The 18468-nt window shown below is 36.3% G+C and overlaps 3 protein-coding genes across 4 annotated transcripts in view; 2 read left to right on the top strand and 1 right to left on the bottom strand.

Annotated features, from left to right (window-relative positions):
- Positions 1–2910, bottom strand: part of LOC100184037 (coronin-1B-like) — a 9169-nt gene extending 6259 nt beyond the window's left edge. Inside the window, exons 1-4 of the mRNA XM_026839323.1 lie at positions 2639–2910; positions 2107–2229; positions 1319–1448; positions 421–596 (exon numbers count right to left, since the gene is read on the bottom strand). Coding sequence (XP_026695124.1) covers positions 421–596; positions 1319–1448; positions 2107–2229; positions 2639–2836 — 627 coding nt within the window. The 5' untranslated portion in view covers positions 2837–2910. The remainder of the gene's footprint in view (positions 1–420; positions 597–1318; positions 1449–2106; positions 2230–2638) is intronic.
- Positions 2911–4461: 1551 nt separating this feature from the next.
- On the top strand, positions 4462–10230 carry LOC100185605 (nicalin-1-like). 2 transcript variants are annotated; one of them, XM_026839298.1, is made up of 12 exons: positions 4462–4726; positions 5027–5202; positions 5456–5554; positions 5777–5998; positions 6401–6504; positions 6830–7061; positions 7424–7567; positions 8051–8167; positions 8501–8599; positions 8793–8890; positions 9247–9379; positions 9679–10230. In XM_026839298.1, the coding sequence occupies exons 1-12, from the start codon at positions 4561–4563 to the stop codon at positions 9742–9744; spliced, it is 1656 nt and encodes a 551-aa protein (XP_026695099.1). In that variant the 5' UTR covers positions 4462–4560; the 3' UTR covers positions 9745–10230. The 2 variants fall into 2 exon arrangements, with proteins under 2 accessions (XP_026695099.1, XP_002130478.2); XM_002130442.5 differs by having other exon boundaries at positions 4463–4726; positions 5027–5208.
- A 125-nt stretch (positions 10231–10355) lies between these two features.
- Positions 10356–17242, top strand: LOC100183247. Its single transcript, XM_009863633.3, has 9 exons — positions 10356–11420; positions 12745–12946; positions 13292–13456; positions 14328–14451; positions 14909–15063; positions 15264–15485; positions 15830–15959; positions 16326–16425; positions 16686–17242. The coding sequence occupies exons 1-9, from the start codon at positions 11277–11279 to the stop codon at positions 16815–16817; spliced, it is 1374 nt and encodes a 457-aa protein (XP_009861935.1). The 5' UTR covers positions 10356–11276; the 3' UTR covers positions 16818–17242.
- The last annotated feature ends 1226 nt before the right edge of the window (positions 17243–18468 follow it).

Raw genomic sequence — 18468 nt, 5'->3', positions numbered from 1 at the left:
CACGTTTAGTTTTTCCTAAAATAGTTACAACAGCTGATAACAAGGATTTGTTGCTACGAAGAAACAGACAAAAAATAAGTTCAACCAATTGTTTAACCGTCAAGCGTCGCGGAAAATTTACGAGATTAAAGGAGTCATGGGCAAAAAAATTGGGATTCTCTGTGCTATATTCAAAAGCCCTTAAACGGACAGAAGTAACAAGTTGTATATAATTTTGTAATTGAGGAGTTTTTCACTCCAACATTAAAGTGAGAGAATACTGTGTTTTAGAATTCAGGAAAAGTTGTCTAAACAAGTAAAAATAGACATTACAATTTTAAATATGTAACGACGTACAACGTTTGGACATGAATTCCTTTANTTTTGACAAGTATATTTGATTGCATTGCACAGATAAACCATGTAAACAAACACACTTACGTGCAAAAGTTCGCTTGACCTTGCATCATACACACGTAGTGCCTTGTCCTTGGTTGTTACAGCGAATGCTGTTCCGTTATGATTCCAGCAAACATCATACGGCATCTCAGGCGCATCAATTACATTAACTGTGTCTCCAATTTCGATATTCCATACACAAATACGGTTGTCGCAACCTATGTAAATGCAATGCTTATGTTGTAGCAGAGTAAACGGTATGTTTGTGAAAATTCTTTTCTATGTAGAATGTAGGCGAGGTCCCACGGCGTGGCACCCACACTCTAGGTGTATAAGTGTAACACTGTAACTTATTTATCTTTGGCAAGCTACTCCGCCAAACACAGGCGCCCACAATGTTAGCGTCATCGAGCCTTGAACCCATAAACTCTTGGCCAGATACAGACGTGCTAACCATTTTGCTACAGCACCGATTTGTAAATGCAGGGGTGACAGTCATATACATAAAATCCTGTTAAAAAAATTTCACTTTATTTGTTCTAATATTTACTAATTAATACAGTGTGAAAAGTACAAGGGCTATGCCCATCCTGCCACCCCAGGTTAGGCCCTAATTTAGAAACTCTCACTTAACCTCAAAGAAACTATTTTACAAGCGCAAGCTACTATACACTCATCCATCATTAATGCAATGACTGAGAGTAGATGGGAATTACTGCAACAACATCAACCCTAAACCTTAATAGACTCATCCTGTATGCACAACTTGTTTGGCTTGAACTGTAGAAAACTTTGGCTTAAATTTACATATCCTGTATATATAATAAATTATTTAATCTAGAGAAAAAACTAGTTCAATAAATATATACATATCTTTCAAATGTAATTAAATGTTTTATAAAAAAAAACATATATAAAAACTTGAATAGGCCTAACATACCTGCTGTCAATAAAATATTCTCAGCAACAGGGTGCCATCTTAGAAGGTTAACTCTCTTGGTGTGCCTTGAGAGAGTTATTTCTGGTGTGTTTTGTTCAGCTTTTATCCCCTCATCAGGAATCAACCAAAGCTGGAAATATCAATTGTAGTTTAGGGTCAGATTGTTTTTTAATTTTTAGTGAAAACTGAAACATTGTTTAAGAACTGTACCCATACAAACAAACACTAGGAACCTTATTGATTAATGTGGCGAATGCAACATACTTTGGCTCCGCTTGTTTGTATAGAAAAGTACACACTATATTTTGTTAATTAACGCTCTGGGCAGGTAGTTCATGTTTAATAAGGCAAAAGCTTATCTTATACAAATGTATGTATTGGCCTGTAAACCCTAGTGCCTTTGGCTAGAGGAATAAACTGGCTTGGCAAATTAACATTGGTTTCCTAAACTAAGCATCAGTCTAACCTATTTTGGAATGTTTAGTAAAAATCTTTTTAGTTTTGTAATTTACATTGGTACATTTAGATTCACACATCTTATGACTTTGGATTTAAAGATAGATGGCTGATCTTATCTTTATATGTATAGTAAGCAGGGTTAGTTACATGCACATTTCTGTGAACCAAATCTCTATCTGATTAAGTTAAAATACACCAGGCTAGATGTGGACTTGCCTACAATGCCGCGCCAGGTTAGGCATTCCTATCTATATTATAAGAGTAACTGTGATTTTCATCTCTAAGGATAAAATATTACAAGTTTAACGTCTTTGCATTGTCACTCCCACCTTAACTTCTCCATCTTCAGAGCATGTTGCCAGAAGATTGTCATCAAACGGAGAAAATGCGAAATCCAGGACAGTGGATTTGTGGCCTGTGAAGTTGGCTTGCTTTGTTGAAAGCCTGCCTGTCTGTAGAACAACAGTGGTTGTTAACATATAATGAACTTAGTGAAAGTTGACACTTTTTTCAAAGACTTTGTAACTTTAACAATATCGTTTAATATAAATTCCCTACCTTTATTACAATTGTATAAAAACGATAAGATATATTATATGTAAGCAGGTAGTACATTATACCCAAGTTACTTAGTGGAAACTTCCAAGAAGGCATAAGGTCAGGTGTATAAAACAGAACACCCATGCCCCATGTTATAACGACTGTCATTGCCTGCCATGTAAGGATAAATAAGTTGTCTTTGTGAGTGAGATCCTAAACAATAGCATGTGTCATGAGACATGGGGTTTAGGTCAGGATTAGAACATCACTTGTAAAAAAATAAACAAGTAAGTTTTGTTCATTCATGTATGTTTTATATACCTGTGTTACTGGCAACACCTGAAATGCTCCACCTCCGCCTGACTGAATAGAATATGCAACAAATTTCCCATTAGCTGCACAGAAGCAAGCATCTGTCCTGTTTTCTATTGGTTTTAGGGCAGTGAAGCAGTTGTCCTGCTTGGCTGGTTTTCCAAACACGTGCCTGTACTTGCTTTGTCGGACAATTGACTTGGACATATTTCAAAGTTGCTGGGTCAGATATTACCTACAAACTAATTTACCTGTGGAACTAAAGGGTAATGTCAAATTACAAAGATCATAAGAATTATAACAGCAACAATACAAAACATGCTGTAAGACTAACTATTTTTGCCATATATGGAAAATACAGCATAACCTTATTGTTTTTTGTAGACTGCTGTTATAAATTTATATAAGGCAAGAAAATACATAGTTTAGCAACTAAAACCACAGTTGTATAATATGCTAAGTCTATAAAAGTGTAAAAATATTGGTTTTTCTATAACCTATAACAACTAAAAAACAAAGCATTTGGATATTATAACATTTGTCTTTCTATTTCGAAGAGAAGTATACACAAAGCCAAATCAATATGAAAAAAGTTTTTATAATAATTCTAACATCTAAATTAACTTTTCAACTAGAAGTCTACAACTGTTATTTTTTTAATCATATTGCAAACTAATACTCCGTTAACCTGTGGTATACGCACTTACGCATATTGTTTAAGTACCACACAAAATAATAAATGAAAACTCACTATTATAAAAAAGGTATATACATTAGATATTATAAATACATTAATAATACCGTTTTAGTTTTAAAAAAACGAAACGCACATCTGATTTATGTACTACATAATCTCTCGTTTATGCCTTTATTAGTTCTATGGTCTGCAGTAAAGCTTATACCGTATATTCGTATTTATTACCTACCGCATTACCGGTTTCGGAAAGAAGATCTGAGAACTGACCCGGCCAATCCCAGAAGTCAACCATGCATAACGTTTTCCGCAAAGATAGATATCCCGCACCTGAGACACGAGACAGGAAAATTGCACAGGCGTGCGTTTAGTTGGTAAGCCTCTGGGCATCGGTCGTTTTCATGACTCTCACGTTAACTTGTAGCAAATACGTTATTTGATGATCCGTAAGAGCATGTACTCGCTCGATAGACTCGTGTATCATCGTCGTAATCGTGTTGTTCATACCGCCTTAGGTGGGGAAATATGTTGTAAAATGTAGGGCGGAGAAATCGACACATCAGCAGTCTGCACACCCATAGTCGCGTTTAATAACTCACTTCAACATTTTTTAAACGATTGTAAAGTTATGATACACAGGCACACATATAGTTTTTGGTAATAGGTGGTTCGATTGCCACTCATTTATGGTATAAGTCAGAGTCCATAAGTTAGTTTGCAAGCTATTTCAAATGCTTGACTTCTACTAAAAATGACACTTACGGCTTCGAAATAGTATACAAAGTAACGCTTGCTCCAATTTATCGAGTGTGTTTAAAAAAGACATCTGCTAAATTAACCTTTTGACGAACACCAGGGAAACATAGGATAGCTCCAAAGTTATAACACGGGATTCGCCGTTTGAAATATCTTGTCGAAACATACTCTAGATCTAGACCACGGCCCACTAGAGATATAGCAGATTGGTTCTGCACACATTTCGCTTAATATTATTTAATTTAATGTATACAAAAATTGTTATCCGAGAGACACAAAAACTCAAATTCTAACCACTTGAGACCAGCGTTTAGTGGGGAGTAATAAGTCAAAAGGGCGCATGGTAATATCAGAGCAAGCGTAATGTTACAAGCAATTCGTATATCCATAAACTTATAAGCGAATAACGTCTATTTCTGCGGGTTCATTCAGAAAAATAGGACTTTTAGGTTTGCCAGATTAATTTAAATATAAAACAGAGATGCTCGAAGAGGCGTTTGAAGCTATTCGTAGTGGTTTTCCACTCGTTTTGCTTGCCGTCGTGCCAGCAATGGTTTTGATAATTTCTCCAATTGCCGTCGTGGATGCCGCTCATGAATTTACCGTCTATAGAATGCAACAATATGATTTACAAGGGAATTCCTATGGTATGCAATGTACCTAATTGTTAGGGCATAACATTTCACATGGACATTTTTCACATTTATATACGTTTCTTTGGTTACAAATAAAAATCTTATTTATCCTTAAGTTATAACACTGGTTTTCTGATCTTTCAAGGGTGTCTGAATAATTTTGCCACTAAATTACGTACACGGTTATTAAATAAGGGTGTTGAGTGTATGAAACAGACACCCCTGTTATGAAGACTGTCGTTGCCCCACCACAGAAGGATAAATAGGGTACATTCATTCTTTTAATCACTCTAACCTGAAACACAATAACAGGTTGCAAGAGTGCAGCGATCAGTGCCGAAGCAAGAACCATTGACTCCTCATCAATTGCACGAAAATGTGTTTTACTTCGAGCTGATGAAGTAGCTCATGGAAAATACCTTGAAGTCCTGGACCGAGGTCCCAGCTCCGTTGTAATATTGCTGCAAAGTAATATGTCCAAGGAGGAGGTACAGGTGGGTGGTGTTGCATTCTTTGAATGAGTGAATGAAAGTGGGATACGTAACTTATTTATCTATGTAACTTATGGCGCGGCTACAGCAGTTGTTACAACGCGATGTTGCGTTTCATACACGTTGTGTCCGCTTACCTTTTATTTAACTTTGTGGGTGGTTCTTGTGTTTAGGCCAGAATTGGCCCATTATCCCAACACCCAAGACTTCTTTGTATACCAACTTTAATTATTGTAACCTTTTTTTACAGAGGTTCATTTCATTTGAAGCAGAGCTATTGGCTCTCGAGTCCAACATACCTGTCTACTTTGCTTATGAGAACGAAGATTTAAAAGATGTGTACAGCCGGGTATGTGGCTTCATATTTGTGTATTATATTAAAGTGTTTATTTGTATATTTCATGGAAAATATGTCCAGAGTGTATGCAGAGTCTGGCAATTTCTCAACAGGTAAAAAAAGACAGCAGATTTGGCCATTCTTTTCAATCTAGCATGTGTACAACTGCCCTGCTGTTATACACAGGTTCCAAAATTAGTTGACTAACTGTAACAGCAAGTTTTACATTAATAGGTCTCTCATTCAACCAAACAAGAATCTGGATCAGCATTGCAGGCAGTCGTGGACTCTGCTACTTCTGTGGGTTATCAGCTTGTTACTGTGAGTCCACAGAACAAAGCTTTACCAGACCAGAAGTTGGTAAACATACAGGGAGTGTTACATGGACTTGGTGTAGAAGACCAGCTACCTGCTATTGTCCTAGTAGCGCATTATGATTCATTTGGAGTTGCTCCTGTAAGTATCATATCGTTATAAACAATCTATTAAAACTAAATGAACTACCAGCCTCCTGCTGTTTTAAAATGTGCAACCAAGTATTTAGTTTGTACATTTTAGTTCATTAAGTTACAATCCTAGTTAAGCCACTGTCTTTTCTGTTTGTGCCTTTTTTATTTAAGCTGTTATGTTTGTATTGTAACCAGCCAGAAAATCCATGTTTATACACTGAATACACAGTACAGCTTTCCTATACAACCTTAGAGTTACTTGAAATACACTAAAGATAACCTAAAATATTCTTGGGGTAATAGGCCAATCCTGGCCTAAATCGTAGGACATCCCTGGGGGACCTCACCCACATTGCCACATAGAATAGAACCTAAAAGTTAACCCTCAATCATGACTTCTTCATATTAGATGTTATCTACTGGTGCAAACTCCGGTTCAACAGGAGCGGTAGCAATGTTGGAGATTGCTCGTATACTTGGAAAACTTTATTCAAACTCAAGAACTCATCCAAGGTTTGTGTTGTATAGGAGTTCTGTGTGTTAGAACATTTTTCGTTAACTAGTACCTATTATTATTAAAGTTGCAAACAGATTAAAGATGGGCCAGTAATATTTTATTTATGTGTTGGGGAAATAAGTCAACTATAGCCTTAACCTTATTGGCCTTCCCTGTTTGTAAATGCATTGGCAGCAGGGACTAAAAACATTTTTTGCTAGGCTAAAACACATAATGTTATACTGGTTTTAAAAGCAAGTCACTCCAAGCCTAAGCTCCTTGTATATAAAATGGCCCAGAAATATTCATAAATCCCATAATTACCACTCTTCCTATCCCAAGATACAATGTCCTCTTCCTTTTATCTGGAGGTGGGAAATTCAACTACCAAGGATCCAGGAAGTGGATTGAAGATGCTGCAGACACAACAGGCTCTTCTTCATTGAGCAACACCAAGCTTGTCCTCTGCATGGAAGCTCTTGGTAGTGAAGATTCAAAGTCACTGCAGATGCATGTGTCAAAACCACCATCCAGCAACAGTGTTGCTCATTCTATGTATTCTTATATGGAGAAGGTGAGATTGGTATGGATGTGATATTTGAAGCATAGGCACCTAACATGGGTATGCATGCATACCCTGAAAAAATAGGGAACCTATGAGTACCCATACAATTTGTATGATACAAATGCCTAAACGATTTACTATTACACACAAAATGTCATAAAATAAACAAAATAAAGTAGTGGTAGTATCATGATCAGCCAAATTCACAATTAAAGTAAACAAAGAACAGTCCAAGAATTATAAAAACTGTATCCTCACAACTCCCATAGACCAATGTTAATTGTTTAAAACACAATCGGAATATTTGGATATGTGCTAAAGGTGAAACGTCTTCTCCTAACCTACTATAGACTATATACTGTTTTATACAGGCAGTTGAAAGCCACCCTGATTATGAAATGTCGATGGTTCATAAAAAGATCCGATTATCATCAGACTCGTTGTCATGGGAACATGAAAGATTCTCCATACGTAGATTACATGCGGCAACTTTGTCATCTCTTGCTGAGCATACAGTGAGTATTAATCTGGTGTCTGGAAATAAAAAGTAGTTCTATACATCAGTGCTCTTTAAGCGGGTGCAACATAGCCACTTTCCTACAGTTTTTTATATAAATTCTATATTTGCATAACTGGGAATCGAGAAACGTCATTAGTTTTACGTTAAACTTAAAGTAATCAGGGGTGCATGAGTTCGTCACAACAACTTTAGGGGTTCACCAACCCAAAAAAGATTGAAGAGCACTGCTATACATATTACATACATAACTACAGAAAGGTTGGCTTTATCATGGTAAATAATCTTTTAGTATATCATTTGGCGTAAAAAAAACAATGTGTATTCCAACGTTTTGTCTGCCATCCATGAAAAATTCACATTTCTTAATAAAACGTCAAAAATACACATGTTTTATACCAGATAGGCTTATAAAAGATTGTTTACATTATGCCTGGTAGCAGAAGTAACAGAATAATTATCGTTGTATTATGTTGTACAGGACCCTGCAAGACGCTCCATTCTGGATACCAAGGATCAAGTTTCAGTTGACAATCTGGTTCGAAATATTGGAATTATTACAGATTCCCTGATACGGCAGTTATACAACATCTCGCATGTGAGTTATTATATTTAACACTGGTTGTTATAAAGTAGGAGATATTAATATTCGATCCAAATTACATAAATATGGGAACTTATTATTATTAATAAATTGGTGAATCAACACACCAGAAATACCGCATGCAAGTTATATTTAACACGGGTTGTTATGAAGCGAATTAGCAGCTATTAATATTACTTTAATCTAAATTACCTAAAAATTATGAATTTCAACCACTTTTGGTACCAAAATTCCGTAATTTTTTAAAACAATTCAGAATGTTTCAAGTTGAGACAAACTTTGATATGCTTGTGCTGCATTTTCCAAATAGTTTTTTTTTATTGGCAGAATGACACATTTGATCTGATGACTGGAGACTTATCCGTGCAACGTGACAAAGTTCAATCATGGCTTGAATTCCTATCATCACAAGCTAGGCCAGCTCAGGTATTTTGGCAGAACAAATTTGCCGGAAGTTTATATTCAGATTTGCAATAGCTTAATGTTTTAATGCTGCTCACTCCTAAAATTCTTTTAAAAAAAGAGTAAAAAAGATCAACAATGGGTGAAAGTTGCCCACACGGAAATTCCTCTGGGCGACTTGTTAAGTTTGAAATTAACGTTGGTTCCTCTACACCAGGTAATGGGAGAGGATCATGCTGTGGTCACTGCATTAGCTACAGAGCTAAGCAATCATGTGAGGGGTGTGCAAAAGGTTGCTTTCAAGGCAGACAAAAGGTATTGATATTGAATTTATCATTTCTAAACTTTTTTGTTATTCCTAATTGGCAGAGACTGAAAAAAAAATACTTATAAGTCAGTGGTTTTTAAACTGTGATATGACACCCTGGTATATCACTTAGTTCTCAAAGTCTTCGCATGGTGCCTGTTTTTTATTGTACCAATATGAATATATACAACTTTGGTAATAAACCTTGTTCGGAAATTCCTGTGTTACTGGTCTGCAATAAGTCCAGGAAAGGTTTCTTAAGGCCTTGCAAAAAACAGTTTTAGAACTGCTGCTACTAGCAAGTAACAATTACCAGTCTCAATGGGCCAAGGACTCTGTTTCTAAAAGATAGTTATTTTTTCAGAGATCCCGAGTTCATGTTCTACGATGGATTATCGTTCCAGATGAGTGCTTCCATTGTACGCTCCGCTGTATTTGATCTCTATGTGACGGTCCTCGTTGCTGGTTACATTACAACAATTTACTTCTTCGTGATGGTGAGTATTATAAAAAAAAACTGTTTGTGATTATTTTTACCAGTTTAGGCAGTCTACTGTGTTACAACATCTTCAGCTGGTATATTTAATTTTCCCGAAGCAAGTATTTAACGGGAGATTATTCATAAGAGTTTTTCAGGGTGCTGTTAAAGCAAATGTTTTAGATTTTTAATAATAGGAATCTTCAAAAATTCCATTTCCTAAAGCTGCTGAAATCGGAAAATTCCATATGCTTGTATAAGAATCAATTGATATCAATATATAAAACGATGTTAAAATATATATCAATATTTTCACAGAAATTCAACCTCTTTCTTTCCATGGTGAAAAAGGTAGGAGCTTTTCAAAAGATAAAGGTTCACTGAGCTTAGTTATCTGAGTAAGATACAAATGACAGCCAAGACTTTACACCATTGAGCTTAGGTTGTAGTTTTCTGCAGCCTAGTCAAAAAAAAACAATTTAAACATCAGTTTTGTATCTATGTTGTGCATGCGTTTGAAATGTTTCGTCCATTTTGCAACAAAAATTGTTTTAGAGTCTGCTTTGTGCACAAAACGCTAAACAAAGTCTGACCAACTGTGCATATGTTCAACAACTCACTGTCTCTGTGTGCTAATTTGTTGGGTTGTTTCGAATTTTACCGTCTATGCACAATAGGGGTATTATAGATGGTTAAGTTTCTGTTTTTCTCCTATACCAACCATGGCGTACAATAAGCAGTAATTTGTTGCGAATTTTTATTCAATATGTTATTTAATTAAACAATTCAGATTGAAATCTAACGTGTAACCCAATTTTTCTTAATTGCAAGCAATACTCTCACTACCAATAAACGAATGTTAAGACCCAATCTCTTATATTCAGACCACACCTGCTCTATATACATTACCCTTCAAGCTATAATCCCACACACAATGGTCAAATAATACATAGGATTAACAATGTCAACATTGGGTTAGGAATCCAAGGTTTAGCTCTGTTTATCAGCCACCTATATAATCCACATAACAACCATCAGTGTGTTTAAACACCTCAATAGCACAGCCTACTTTTACTTGCGTACTTTGTCACAATGCCTAATTACTTGGCGCTGTGTAAATGTGGATTAGTAAGCTTTGTGTATTCAGTTAGAAGAGTGCACTTGCCCCTTTGAAGTGCCGGCTGTACTTTGAAGGGCAAGCTCTTAACTTAGTCTTGTGCCTCAGCCAGAAATGCTCAAGAGTTTCTAATTTAAGCAGAAATAAGGGGTGTTAATTGAAACAGTAACTGATTCTACAGTAAGTCTTGTGCCACAGCCAGAAATCCGCATAAGTTTTAAAATCAAGCCGTCAATAGAATGTATAATTGATACATTGACGAAATGTATAATTTTTCGTATCATTTTCCGTTTGTGTTGAATTTCTCTGAACCATTTCCAACCCAGTGTAGTATAATAGGCAGCTGACAATGGAGACTGGTGGCTTCTTGTTTCCAATTGTATTGTCTGCTTGAAAATGATTTGAGGACAAAAGAGAGAGCTGATGTATAAGTCGTTGTCATTCCTCCAAATCAACAAAGTAGTCTTGATATTTATAGCAACATCTGAAGTCTGTACTTGACAAGGTGGAATTGTTATGGCAGCAAAAAAAGTGAGGTACAAGACAATAGAATTTAGCAATAAAGTGTTGTGATTCGATAAATGATCGTTTTACAGTAGATGATCAGTTTTGGGAAGAAATGGACATAGTAGTAACAGACAAGGTACAATTGTTTACAAGTTCTAAGAAGAAATATTATTCCTGGTAAAAACAGCAGGATATGTTTAACTGAGATATTCCACTAAAATTCAGTAATGTATCTGTTTTTTTTTAACATAGGCATGTACTTTGCTGCAGTGTTTTATTAGGTGTTTACAAAATGAGAATCGATCGTTCTGTACCAGAAGACAAGAGAACAGGAGTGTCCGTATATTATAATGATTATAAGAAAAGGTTGTCCGTTGATTGCGCAAGACCAATTCATAATTCTGGATATAGAATAAATAGACCACACCCACCCAAGGTAAGATGCGGATTTTTTATGTCTGATAATTTGGACAACCCAGTACTGACCACTGGGTTAAAGCAATTGCTGTTAAGTGTCTCACCTAATGACATATATGCCCACAATGGTACCAGCAGTGGGCCTTGAATCTGGTATCATCGACATCGAGTTATAGGCAGGCGTGTTAACCACTTAGCCGCAGACGAGATGTGTTACCTTACCCTAGTGGTTTCCAACCCAGGATGGCATCGTGAGAGACAACATGTAAAAGTTAGATTTGTTTATAGAAACATGCATCTTATTATACCTGCGTTATAGAAAGTTTAAAAGTTTCATTATGCCAGGAACTTATTTATGCTTATTTAATAACCAAATTAATGTTAAGTTAAATCACTCAATCGGTGCGCGCAATATTGTTTTTTTAATAATGGCGCAAGATTTTTGGTTTATGTTTTTATTTGTTCTTTTGTTTAACGATAAGACAATAAGATCATGTTAAGTCGTCTAAATTCTCTAAATAGTTTTTCCAGAGCAATATGATATGTCCTACTTTTACACAGCCATGTACCCAAAGTTTAGTGTCAACAGTGGCTTTAAATACGGGCAATGTATCGAACACAAGTTACCATGGATATGTGGGTCTTTAGTAACCAGATATGACATACATAGCCGCACATTATGACACCATGTTTACTGTAAACAAATGATAAAAAAGGTGACCTAAACAAACCTGGTTTTCCTATAATAGAAAAAAAAATGTTTACGTTTCAACGTGTTTTCCAAGATGTTTCATCATTAATTTGACTCCAAAGTATATATCGCCCAGATTGCTACCAGGCTTGATATGTTTTGATTGTTTTTAAAGACATTTTTTTGGAATAAAAATTTAGGTCTATTTTAATGAGTTAGGCAATAAAATAAATAGTTGTATGGAATTTTTAAAAAGGCATTTGAGATAGAAGGAAGCTGCATATAATGATATAGTTTACAAACTTTTAGGAAAGATCTGGTAAGTGGTTAGGCTGAAAGATACCAGGTTCAATGCTTGATACTGATATGGTTTACAGTGTATGCGGACGTTGCTCCAACCCAATGGTCACTAATGGCCTGTATCACTCTGCATTGGGGTAATGGGCCAACTCCTAAGATGAACCTATGGCATACAACATTGCAGGACCTCACCCACATAGAAATAGAAGCTTGTTGTATAAATGTAAACATGGCTCCAGGCTGGGTATTTAAACCATTTACCACAACGTTTTGAGAAGTTGCTTCGGCCACACAAAGGAACTATACATCTATTTCTATAACCAAATGTTTCTATTTACCTTTTTTATTACAGAATTTCCTTGACCCTCACCCTTCTATAAGTGACCAGGGCTTGCAATTTCAAACTCACTTAAGAAAAGCAGTGCGAAGATACGTGGATAATTTGTATGTGAAAGCAGAAGAGAATCCGCCTGACAGGAGTTATAACCCACAACCTGCATTTAGTGTCAACCAGTCATATAGAGATTCACCAGATACACCTTTAACTGCAGGAGGTAATACCAAGCAACACTGCTCAGTGGTTAAGCACTTGCAATGTAATCAAGAAATAGTATGTTGAGTGTTTGGCACTGCTTGGCTATGCGTCTTTGTTCAAGACACTTAAGGATATTGCTTCAATAAAAAACAAAGACATAGAAACTAACAGCAAAAAAACTCTAATAAAATATTCCAGAAAAAATAACACTTAGAAAGTTTAAAGTACTAAAATTGATCTAGAACCCTAATCCTATTTTATTTCAAACTTATCTTTATTTTATGCTTAAACCCATTAAATCTATTTATAAATTCAGGAGAATCCAGTTTATTTAAAATTGTTAATCAAGTTATATTTCTCATAGCAAACTACAAAAAGTCACCTCAGTTTTACCCCTGCAATCAAACACTAAACGTTTCATCTTATCCTCTGAACATAGTTGGAAGAAGTTGTTCTGCCCAACCTGCTAACTCAATTAAGGCAGAGAGGCAGCCACCTCTTTATTTACAAGGGGAAAGCAAAAGAGACAGTGAGTCCCCTTTATTATATTCCATGACCTCTTTTGATATTCAAGTGATATTAAAAGTATTGTGTTTCTATGTTGTAACTTAAAGGTAGGACTCTGGAACTTGTGAGCTACCTTTAAAGGAAGGTAACCTTCAGTGGGTGTCCCCTTTGTACGCCCATACAAACCATTTGTATTGTGCTCTTGTGTATGCCACACTCACAAAGGGCAATCTGTAATTGTACACTACCCTTTCATATAATGTGCTTATGCTTATCATTAGCCGGTTATTCAATGTGAATGTGAATGATACAGTAGCCAAGCAAGACAGAAGCAGAGATTCAGGTCTATAAGAATTAAGTCTAAACATGCATAGTGTGCAAGAGACAAAGGCAGTGTTGCACTATGAAAAGTCAGAATCCAGTGTTGACCAGGTACAAAAATCTTTTAAAATGTTACTACAGTGTTGCCAGCTGTTAGGTTAGTGCAGTGGTGACCAAAATGAAGCCAAAATCCCACCCTGAAATGATGAGATGGAAACTGCTGAGGGGAATGCCGCAAGTGTCACCTCATGTTGTGGAAGCTGCAAAGAAAATGGCACCGGAAAAGCTGTGGCCGCTTATTGGTAGAAAGTTAAACAGGATTCTATTTATAGAAAGCAAAATGGGCAAACTTTGGCTTAAATCATAAGTTCTGTGGCATGCCGTACTGTAGGACCTCAAGTCTACCGTTACAAAGTACAATTTATTGCATAGGGATAGGACATAGGAGTGGGTAGGGTTCTTCTGTTGGGCACTTGGGCCATAGGGTTTAGGCTGAACAAAATTAAACCTAATAGATTCAAAATTCCCATTGATATTTTTGTCCTAAACACCAAATGTTACTTTTTTTACAGGATCAGTAAGAATAAACGAGGAAATCCGGGAAAGTTCGAAGCTTAAAGTTACCAAGCCACAAAAAGGATCTTGGCAAGCGCCATCCTCTCCTTTGCCAAATCGTTTACAACCCCACTGGGTTAGGTAAGTTTGCCCGTTTGCTACAAAACAAGTACATTGGAAAATCAAGAGTCAAATACATGGATGGTAAAACAGTTTGCTTTGGCCTCTTTGGGTTAAAAACTATTGCAATAATTCTTTTAAGTTTTGGTTTACCAATCCATTATAACTGGTATATATATATTGTTTTAGGTGGTAGCCAGTTTTTATCTCAAAATGTTCCTTAGGTCCTACTGATGGTGTTAGTTTTGGTCAATCCATTAGAACGGGTATATATATATTGTTTTAGGTGGTAGCCAGTTTTTATCTGAAAATGTTCCTTAATCTTACTGATACACACAGTGTTAGTTTTGATCAAAAAAATGTAAATTCGTGTCCAAATTAAAATTCACAGAAAATACTGCATTATCATGAGATGATATGTATAATCCAAAAACTAACATTGATTATCCACAAACACTTTTTCTACTTTGCTCCACAGTCAAAGCAAACCAAAAAATAAGCGAATCTCTTCAGCTCCACCCGGTGTTAACGGATACACACATTACATTCAACAACCGAAACGAAACATGCAGAAACATTCGGATGATATGACTGCAAAGATGGAAAAATGGGCCAGTGGTGCAAGCAACTATGGTGTGTACACTTTTAATAAAATTTAATGTTGTTTTTGTTTTTTTTTCTGTCACTTTTGTTTGTTTTTTCTAACTAACCACTGTAGTCTAGTGACTAGACCCTGACAACTAACCACCAACCTCTAACACTTTCCACTAGCCTTATCTGTAACGTACAAGAGGATTCTTCACTATAATGCCTAATATACCCATATTTTACAGAAAAACAAGTCATTTACAAAATGCTTGCGCAAGTCAGGCCAAACAATACCCACTCACCTAGCACTCCATGCACTTTCAACCAAGACGGCGCCGATCAATTCGTTGAAGCCAACGTACCGTCTCCAGAATACGACCAGCCATATGAACAGTATCCATCATTAACCGATTACAGCAAACGGAAGAAGCGGAACGTACATTCGGCTCCAATCAAGAAAATGGGAGGTATGGAATTACCTCAATAATATAAGAGGTCTAGTCTCATTCTTTAACACATTCCCTAATGTCTGGCCGCATCTAAATGTAATATATGTAAAAAAGATGTTTTTATCCACAACTGTTATCACTTGTGTGCATTCTCAAAACCGCGTTAAAATTCGAAAACATGTGCATTCTTAAACATCATTCTCAAAACCGCGTTAAAATTCGAATACTGTCACGTGTTTTACGTCATAAGTCAGGGGTCAAGTTTAAAGGTAAAAGTTAAAATAATAAAAAATACTAATTTTCTTGAATTTTATCTTCGATATTGTGTTTAAAGATCCCAAAAAAGTAACGTTACGTCACAGGTTTAGTTACGTCATCAACCCAGCACCCACCACGTGACCAACGGATTTACAGGTTAAAAGGTCAAGACACCAGAGTCGACCCATCTCCAGAAGAAGAGAGGCATTTGAATGGATACATGAACCAACTACAGTGAGTTACACACTGCATATTAACAGTGGTCCTTAAAACGTAAATGGATATACCTAACTTTTTATTCTGCTATAGCCATTAAGAGTATTCGGCTTACTACGCCCTGTGTGTTGGGCTGTGGGCTAGAGTTGGTCCTTGTGATGTGTTTTTTAATGATGTGTTTTTTGATGTGTTTTTTAATAATGGTCCAGCTCTGGCCTAAATCCGATGTACCAGGCCAGCTTCGCCGTAGGACGTTATCCATATAGAATAGACAATACAATAATGACTGCATATAGGGTATAAAAGTCGAGGCTCGCATTACGCATGCGTCTAGGCTGTTTGGAAAACGTTGCTTGTCTCTACTGATGTAATTACATTCTACAGACAAAGTCAATTCCATCAATCGAAAACAGATCGAAAATACGCGAGGGTTCCAATGCATACTTATATGCCTCGACATTCGACTGGCGCTCAGGACTACCAGGTATTGATATGGTTCATATTTGGATAATTTATATACGTACGGTGGTCAGCCTTCAGCCCAGAGTTAGTGGGTTCGAGGCTCGCTACCGCTACCATTGTGGGCGTCTGTCCTTGGAAAAGACACTTAACCACAATGCATCCATTCATCCAGCACTATATAAAAAGGGACCAAAATATGGTTTTTAGAGGTATAGTATGTATAGGCCAGATTAAGTATTTTTCCACAGAGTTATAAATTGACCGAAACCTTTATTTCGGCAGTGCAAAGTGAGCTTTTTCCAATCGGTACGCTCTCCATTCAAAAACCATTTCGTCATCCATCCTGATTTTACATCGGAAACTGTAAAGAAACGAAAGCCGTGTAGTCACACAATCACACATTTCCGTTACTAATAACTATGATCAGTTTCGTATTTGGCACTGATCTGGTGCTTATAAAGTTGGACGACTCTCGTAACGAAAAAACAGTCAGGATTAAGTGCTATACGAAACACGAAAAAAACACAGATTCTTGGAAGTACCACAATTATCTCTGACTATTCGATGGACATAATTTTTGTTTGTTACTTGTAGCACTTGACCCAACTGTTATATGGTTACCTTTTTCATGCGCAAATGAGATTCCATTATACCTGTAACGTTATTTCACAACACTCGTGTATAAATTCATCGCAATCTGTTTGTTTAAGTCAGTATTGGGTTTACCTACCGTGAATATGCGGCTGCCTGCGCTTTAGTGCAAATTATATTAGGCTTCGGTTAGTTCTCTGTACTTAATTCAATTTTCTGTCATCTAATAAAATTTAACTTAATGCGAACTGGTGTTTTAAGAAACTTTTGTGTTTTAGTAGGATTGGAGGAGATAAGACACCTTTAGCACATAAGATCCCAATATTTTCTCATCATATTTTAAACAATTAGCAACGCTTTTTTAGAGTTGTGGGCTATCTGTTTATATAATTCTATAAATATTCTTTTTTTGCTATCAAATGGGGCAAGAAATTAGAATGACGGCACGTCCCATTTTCCCCACTCCACAGTATGTCCCTCATACCAATTACATTAAATACACCCAGGGTATAACAAAATAATCGAACGTGTTTTAAAAGAAAATTACCAACGAAATATGCATTGTATAATATCTCAACACGGTGGGTCCATGGTCGCATTAAATCCATATTAAGATATCCCATATTGAATATCGACTAAACTGATGATGCACCTGCTTTCATAAACCGCTATATTGATTGTATTCGCCCACCATAGAATAGGCTGAACAATACAAAACAGCACTGGGCCTATGGACACTGAGTGTATATATTCTTGCGTGGCGAGCAAGTTTCCAAGTTATATACGGGAGTCCTATTTCGTACACCTTATTTTAGTCCAACAAAGCGAATTAAATACGTATTTAAAACCATAAAAAACATAGAAGAAACAAACGCACAAAAAATGTTTCCTTAATAGGCAAAAATTACTTGTGTCCATTGCTTTTAATTTTTTGTTACTTTTAATTCTGTTTCGCCTACGTGACCAACATATTCCCCAGAAGCTGTTTCCCTAATTATGCTGTTGTTCATTCGACATCAGAAGTTGGTGTGCATAGCTTGTTGTCCATACAACGCACCTGTTTTCGTCACGTGATTATAGCACGCACTAAACAAGTCAATATTTGCTCTAAGTAAACGAACATGTTCCCGTAATCGGAGGAAGCGCTGCCTCAAACAAAGTAACTACTATTGTTGTTTACAGTCTCGTTAAAAACAATACGATATCCTTTATTTTGAGGCAACACTCGTTAAATAAGTAGTGTAGTTGCGCAAGCATGTATTATGTTATTGGTTAAAATTGTTATTGAGCCTAAAATCTCAGCCCCTTTGACCTATACTATATATCGTTGTACAGTACCTGAGCCATATTTTTTATGTAACATAAAGCACGCATTACATCAACCCAGTGGTCACTAATGGGTTGTACAAATTGGCTCTCACAAAAAAACACTTGACAAAACGTAAGCTCATAGTGTTGTAACTTCTGAAGTATA

The sequence above is a fragment of the Ciona intestinalis genome, unplaced genomic scaffold, assembly GCF_000224145.3.
Source record: "Ciona intestinalis unplaced genomic scaffold, KH HT000184.2, whole genome shotgun sequence".
Lineage (NCBI taxonomy): Eukaryota > Metazoa > Chordata > Ascidiacea > Phlebobranchia > Cionidae > Ciona > Ciona intestinalis.
This window is presented reverse-complemented; position numbering and strand designations above follow the sequence as displayed.